General features: G+C 35.0%; 1 protein-coding gene across 1 annotated transcript; it reads right to left on the bottom strand.

The window, feature by feature from the left end:
• Window positions 1-3,470: 3,470 nt before the first annotated feature.
• LOC112800608 (mitogen-activated protein kinase kinase kinase 5) lies at window positions 3,471-6,678 on the bottom strand. The gene is made up of 8 exons (XM_025842942.3): window positions 5,719-6,678; window positions 4,915-5,641; window positions 4,749-4,811; window positions 4,478-4,641; window positions 4,301-4,376; window positions 4,141-4,200; window positions 3,919-4,044; window positions 3,471-3,805 (listed from the first exon to the last, which is right to left on the bottom strand). Exons 1-8 carry the CDS (start codon window positions 6,321-6,323, stop codon window positions 3,647-3,649), a joined length of 1,980 nt encoding a protein of 659 aa, XP_025698727.1. The 5' UTR covers window positions 6,324-6,678; the 3' UTR covers window positions 3,471-3,646.
• Between the last annotated feature and the right edge of the window lie 1,402 nt (window positions 6,679-8,080).

The following is an 8,080-nucleotide window of genomic DNA, read 5'->3' on the forward strand; positions in this document are numbered from 1 at the left end:
AATAGTACTAATTCAAATATGATCATTATAGACTTAAAAGTGATACTAGTCAAATTTAAACATAAAACTTCTATATGTAATAGATCGCATGCATGTGATTTTTTAAAAAAAAGAAGTGATAGATGATTGCCAAAACAAATATGTTTACATCATTATTAATAAAGTATTTTTTAGATAAATCGTAATGATATTTTGAAATTTTATTCATATTAAAAAATAAATTAAAATTTAATTATTTTTAATGTCCTATTTTAATTATATTAAATATTTAAAATATTTTTTGTTTTAGTAAATAATAATATATACTATATCTAAATTTATTTTAAAAATATATGTTAAGAATAAGACTGGACACGCTGACACGTGATGGTATTTAGGTATATCCAGGCGTGTCTGAAGAAAAATTTTATTTTTTTATTACGACATGGTTGGACACAGTAGACACGCGTGTCGGACGAGTGTCGGTGAATGTCGTGTCCAAAATGTGTCCGACATGCGGACACGACAACTCATCAAAGTGTCCGTACTTTATAAATATTATATATTGGTTTGACAACTTTTTCATTGTCAGGACAAGTCTTGAGTTGCTCTATTGAGAGCGAAGTATCTGAGGAATGAGGGAGTTTTAGATGGCCCTGTCCCTTGCAACCTTCTCATGTTCGGAAGAGTATCTCAAAGGCTTTTGGTGCTAAGCATGCCTTCTCTTGGTGCGTTGGGTCACTTGATCAATCTTTTTGCTTTGACAATTGGAGTATTGAGGGCCAATTGCTCAAGATGTCCTATATTTGACTCTGATTTAACTATTAGAGATGTTTGGAAAGATGATCAATGGAATCTCCATGATATTTTCTCTAACATTTCGGAAGATGTCAAACAGCGTTTGAATGCTTATAATCCAGATTTGAATGCTGGAGAGAGTTCGGGTTAGTCGTGAAGTGTGGCATCTTCTATACTTTACTCAATTAAGAGTGGATACAGTTGGCTAGCCAAAAGAAAGTTTGACTGGAATAAGCATTAAAATTGGTTGTGGGTATGGCGACTTCATATTCCTGGAAGTACAAGTTCTTGATTTAGTTCAATTTTCATAACGATATTCCTACGGCAGTGTTTCGTTTGGGTCGTGACTTAGCTTTATCTAACACTTGTCATTGGTGTTAGAATGGTTCTTGATGGTTTCAGTGGCTAAGAGAATGGAGGGTTGAATCTTAGCCCCTTTTTTGCTTGATTACGCTTTTTGGTCTTGGAGGAAACTTTTCTGTTTTTGTCTCGTCCCTAGCCACGAGACTTTTTATTTTTGTCTCGTCACTTGGCACGAGATATTTTTGGTTTTAGCTCCTGTGCAGTAGAAACAAAAATGGAGTAGTAGAGAAAGAAGATTATACCAGATACACTTCCTGTGGTGGTTGAGCAGAATCAGAGACAAACCATGCCTCCAAAGATCTCCTACTTGCTGGCCGAATCTCCTTCTTTCTTTTTGAGTATGAAGAGCTCGATATTACCTCACCAAATCTTATCACTTTTGGTAAAAATCTCAGCCACATCATACTTTTATTTTGTTATGTTTTCTTGCCATCAGCTTGATGGTCATGTAGCTTGCTCTTCCTTCATTTCGGTAGCTCATTTTTGCTTCCATGACAACCATTATTTTTTGGTTAATGACGAAATAGAGAAAGAGAGTTGAGAGAGAAAAAAGAGAAATTGAACACTAACTAGTGTATTTTTGACAAAGCAAGAATAAATGTCCACTTCCCTTTTACTGAGCAATGTGTAGCTCAATGATACCCATCAAATCAAAGTCACTTATATTCTCTCTCATAGTTCCCATGCAATAAATGACAATTGAATGAGTTTTGGAATCCATCACATGGTTGAATTCTTGGATCCGTTGGAAGCAATTTTGCTTTCTTTTTTCATTGGTTTCGGATCATGCATGAGGAACTTTCATCAAATATAAAATTGGGCTTAGTTGCAACAACATTTAATCTGGTCCAATAATAACATTTGCTTTTCTGATGAATTTTTTCGGATCATGCAATGAGCAAATAGGAAAGCATGTTTAACTTAGACTTGTAACTATAATGGATTAATTTGGCTCAAGTAACATAATAATCAATTCATCCATATTCATCATATATTTTTGTATCAAACCAAAGGCTGAATATTTTTGATATAATTGGGCTTGCACTAGAATTTTTTGGCCCAATATTAAAACCTGCAACAAAATTATTAATTAATATATGTTAAGTGAAAATCAAATTAATAATTTTGTAATTAATTATTTTAATAATGTTTAGTCATCACAAATATTAATTTAGAGTTTTCCAAACTCAACAGTTCTGAATCCATTAGCACTAAGAGTGAATAGTTAGGTGTTAGCATAACCAAGTCAAGTTAGGTTAGAACAGAGTGAAAGGATTGTGTCAATCCTGTGGAATTGGTGTATATAATACTTTAACTATAGTAGAAATTCTACCACTGTTGTGGTGGAGACTGGATGTAGGTTGCATTGCACAAGGCAACTGAACCAGGATACATGATGGTGTCGGCTTCTCTCTTCCCTTCTCTTTTCTATTTTCTGATATTCATGAGACAAAATGAAATTATCTCATAAATTTTTCACTGCTGAGCTCAAACAGATTCAGATAGAAAGCTTGTAATTAAAGGGGTATTTCATTAAAGTAAAAGAAGGTCCTAAATTCAACCCGTCCTTCTCTAAGACTTCTACAATCTTCAGAGATATTTTTCTTTTCTTTTCAACCATCTAGTGGATTTGGAAAAGCATGAATCATGACTTATTTAATACATATGACTCTTAGAGTGCTAGTAAAGTGGTGAGTTTGATTCGTAGTTCAGTAAGGGAATTCCACATTATTTTTGCTATGCATCAATCTTTGTCTCCTCCTTTTCTTTGTTTGCATTGGATTCCACCTCCAAATTGTGATGCTAGTTGTTTTGCTCTTTTTGGCTATGCTGGTTTTGGTTGTATCATTCGCAATTCTGATAGATGTTGGTTGAAAAGTTGCACTGAATTGGTAAACCAAAGAATGCTTGGTAAAGATATTCCGGAATGAGATTTGACAAAGCATATCCAGGAAGTTATGATTTGGAATTGGAGAGTTCTTATTCTTTTAATTTAGAGGAATGCAAATAGTGTTACAGATTGTATAGTTAAAGCAGCTGCTTTTGGCGCGGACATTAACTCAAATTGAAGTCAACCATGGAGTGAGATTAATATCTAATAGATTTAAATATGAACCTAGCAAATTAATTTGATTTTGTCTCTATTTTTTTCTTTCTTTTTTGTTTAGCCACCAAAATAAAAAACTAACAATTTCACATGAAAACAATTTCAGGTGAATTTATACCATTAAACAATTTATAAGTTCTCAATTATCATTTTCACACAAAAATATGTGTTCGTATGAGTAGATATCGGTAACTAAAGCGCCCTAATTAGTATATAATAATACTTATACAATCTGCTTCTAGATTCTCTTAGAGAAAAATAGCACCATACAATTACAAATTATTAGATGCTTGTTACTTTAAGAGGCATCAGTGATAACCTCTGTGGAGAACCTACAATAACAGAAAGCTGAGGGTGTACAGAGGGAGCTAAGTAGCAGGTGCTTAATTTGGCTGCATTTTAGAAGTGCTTCACAAATCGATGATCTAACAACATTAATGCATTTGGTCTTTCTGCTGGATTTCTTCTGAAGCAACGTCTTAGGAAATCTTTTCCCTCTGATGACAATTGTTCAGGTATAGGAGGTATATCCCTCAAAACCTTAAACATAGCTGCCGCCTGCATTGCTCATATAATTAATTACATTAAAATCATAATCTAAGTTTCAGTTCATACATTATACCCTGTGAAGAGGTGTTTAAGCACATTAAATTAATTTAAGAGGTGCTTACTCCTTCGTATTCGCTCCAAGGAGGCTTCCCTGTGAACATTTCAATAATCGTGCAACCCAAACTCCAAATATCAACAGCTAAAGCTAGATCAGAGTTGTTATCTCTTTGCATAACTGCATGCATAAGCTGCAAGCAATTCAAAGAGGAATCAATAAAAAATAATGAATGTACTAATAGTTAATTAAACATCAAAATTCATCACAGCACAAGAGTAATACATACCTCTGGCGCCATCCAGTATGGGCTTCCCTTCAAAGAAAGATCAGCAGCATGCCCAGTTAGCTGTTAACATAGAAATACCATGACTATTAGTACAATAATGTTCACACCAGAAACATTATGAAATAAATTTACCGGAGACATAAGTCTCTTCACAACTCACATGTTTAGACATCCCAAAGTCAGCGAGCTTGACAACTCCAGTAGAATCAACTAACAAGTTAGCCCCTTTGATGTCCCTATATTCATCAAAGTAAAAAAGTTGGAAAAAAGAAACGTTAGGATGTACTGATTAAGATGAAGGATTGTGCTATGCAGCATAAAAAAAACGTGACTGTACCTATGAATTGTTTTCGTGCTATGCAAGTAAGCTAGCCCTGAAAGAATATGGCGAGTGAAATTCCTAACAACGGATTCCGTTACTGCACCACAATGTTCCCGGACGTATTTGTTTATTGAACCTGGATAGACATATTCCAGATAAATGTAAAACTTGTCTCCAACCTGAGACAACACACAAAGCAGAGTTACTCAATTGAATAATGTGGCCATGTGGGTATGGAAGTTTCCTACGATTAATGATGAGTTGGATTGGATTGGATTGTGCTTACTATTTCACTACCATAATATTGCACAATGTTTGGATGCTTCAGGTTACTAAGAATTTTAATCTCCTGAAAAAAAAAAGGGGGCAAGGACGTTTAGCAGTAAGAAAAAAGAATGAATAACCAGGATACAGAGTCATGAAACATTGGATAACAAATCAAACAAACCTACCTGCTCTAACTGTTTTATACACTCTTTAGATTTTGGATCATCAGCAAATATTTCTACTTCTTTCATTGCGCACAATGCTCCAGTTTCTCTATTGGTAGCGACATAGACGCTTCCAAAGGTACCTCGACCAATGAGTTTTCCCTTTTGCCATTGGCTCTGCATTGAACAGGATTCATTTCTGCCAGCTTGGGACTGTGCATGAGCAGCAGTAGGTGAAGTCAAGGCCGTGGGAGGAGGCAAGGGTAAGGGATGAACATTGTTGATAGGGCCAATAATAACATCGCGGCGAAAGCTAGCTTGAGGTTTGAAGTTGTCAATGGACATGGTCTGTATGGGGGAAGAAGGTCTTGTTGGGCTTTTGGAGTTGCCATGGCGTGGGGTCAAGGTTCCCTTTGGACTGTGGTGAGGAGAATGATTACTGTTAGCATCCATCCCCTTTGGAGACAAATCAAAGAATGCTCCTCCTCCTCCTCCTATGATCTCAGGTGCAGACCAGAAATGGTTATGTTTTGGTGGCGTGTACTGGTACGGAACAAAGTCATCGTTTCTCATGTTCTGTGGACTTATTGTTGGGCTTTCAAAGAGGCTACCTGGAGCACTCTTTGACGATGACACGCTCATCCTCTGGTTGTTATCTCCTCCTCCATAACCACCGTTTTCTTGTGGTCCTACACCTGGAACTCTTCTTTCCATCGAATCATTGCTGTTTCTTGCGCTCGCAAATACACTGTTTCCAAATAACAATGCAAGGCTTAAATCTAAGGCACAATTAATTCAAATCTATTGTACGAGAATGAGAATTACCTTCGCATGGGAGGATAGGGATTGGCGACGGGGACAGAATCGATGATTAGGGCATCGACTCGAAGTTCGCGTTCGTCAAGGCCTTTGTAGGAGGAGGAGAAAAAGTTGTTTCCGATGGCGTGGCGCTTTGGAGATGGCGAACGTCGTTCAACGGAGCTATGGCGGTATCCGCGGTGGAAGGAGAGCTCCGCCGGCAAGGGCAAGGGCTGAGGAGCAACAGTAATCGCGGAGGAAGTGGAAGATGAGGTTTGGGATCGTGTATAGGTGCGGTCGTTGATGCTTTTGGAACGAGCCATGGGAACAACGGCGTCGGAGTCGTCGTCGTCCAGGTCATCATCTTGTGAGGGCCTTATCCCGCATCCGAAGATCCAGGCGCGGCGCGTCCAGTCCTGGGAAGGTTTCTTCCTCGGGTGGAGAAGGTCCGTTAGGGAGGAAGTGGACGTGGATGTCTGCAGCGTTCGGCCACTGGATGGAAATGCTGACAAAGCAGGTGGTGGAGGATTGGACGGCGAAGATGAAAGCGAAGAAGACGGAGAATGCGAAGTAGAAGAAGAGGAGGACTGAGGATGAGGAGGGGTGAATATATTGGATGGTAACCACCGCATGGCTACGTCTTTTGATATTAGGGATTACAACAAACAAATCAATCAAAAACAATGATGAGACGAACATGGAGAAGTCATTTTCTGGTGCGGCCACTGAGGGGGGCTACGATTTATGGGGATTCTGGTAACAACAACGGTTTACAGTTTTTGCAAACGGAATGTTAGGGTGCTTTGCATTGTTGCTATGCAGGCTCCTCCGCCATCCCCTCCCCTTTCCTAATCCTAGACCTTCTTCTTTCTCTTTCTCCACAACAAAATCAAAATGGCTTATGAGTGAGGATGATGAGATCATGGTAATAATACCTAACAACCCTTATCTAATTTTGCTTCTAACTACTTTCATTTCATTAAACTCTCTCTCTTCTGATCAAAAACCTTACTTTAGACTTAGCCTCTCACGTAAATAATAATAATTATTATTTTTAATTACATTGAACGTTATGCGATTCAGTATTCTGAGCCATGCTGACGAACTATTTTTTCAGTTATTTTTAGCACAATTTCTTTTCTTTTAATTTGTATACCGATTAGGTATTTTTTCTAGAAAATTATAAGAAGAAAGTGATTGTTATGGTCTTCCAATAAAATAAGTTGTAAATACATTTACAGTCTTACAGAGGTTTGTTGTTATAATGGGTTCATGTTTTCTTTATGCAGTGTAAAATTAATCCCATTTAATTTCCTTTTATTTCCAACTTAAATCAGCCCCTTCTCTTTGCAACTTGCTCATAAAATCCCAATTGTCATCAAATGGACAATTATATAATAACTTATTTCAATAATGTTAAGTGTACAATAAAAATTAATTACTAAATTAATTATTAATATAAAATATATATTAAAATGTATATATTAAAATTTTGTTAAATAATACATATTTATACATAAATATGTGATGTCTAATTTAATGATTAATTTTTTATGTGTGCATAACATTTTTGAACTTATTCATAAAGATGCTTTGAAAAATATAAAATTATAAACATTTTATTTTATATTTGATAAATTAAAAAAAATATGTATAAAAATGCTTTGAAAATTATTTTATATTTATTAAAATTAAAAAGTGACTAAACTCCCATAATTTATTCTTGAGATTCACAATTTTTATCTTCTTAGTTTCTTAAATGTAAAATTCATTATACTGGTCATCAAAATCTAATTTCAAGCACTATATTGATCCAGATGTATATGGATCGGGTGAAATCGGATTCGTCTTGACCCGAACCCAATTCTAAAAATAATAGTAGGGTCTATTTTTGAGACTCTTACCCAATCTTAAATCCAATAAAATCATACTATTTTTTGGTCATACTAATACCGAGTCTAAATCGAAAAAGTTCAGACCTTAATAAACATTATGTCAAAAAATTATGATACATTCATTTATAAAGAAGAAAGAAACATATTTGTTATCGAAAAGTTGATATCTATATTTGAATTTGAATTTGTCTTTAAATTTTAATTTTGTACCTTTTTTTATCTATTTTCTAATTCAACTAAGTGTGATTAAAAATAAAACAATAAGTTTATAATTACTAAAACATAATATATATATATATATATATATATATATATATATATATATATATATATATATATATATATATATATACTTTTGAAAACTTTCAAGTGTATCGGTACACTAATGTTTCAGTAATTTTTAACCGTTGATTCTAATTATAAAAAATATATATAATTAAGATCAACAATTAAAATTTACTAAAACACCGATGTACCTATATACTTAAAAGGTT

Source organism: Arachis hypogaea, chromosome 5 (genome assembly GCF_003086295.3).
Source record: "Arachis hypogaea cultivar Tifrunner chromosome 5, arahy.Tifrunner.gnm2.J5K5, whole genome shotgun sequence".
Lineage (NCBI taxonomy): Eukaryota > Viridiplantae > Streptophyta > Magnoliopsida > Fabales > Fabaceae > Arachis > Arachis hypogaea.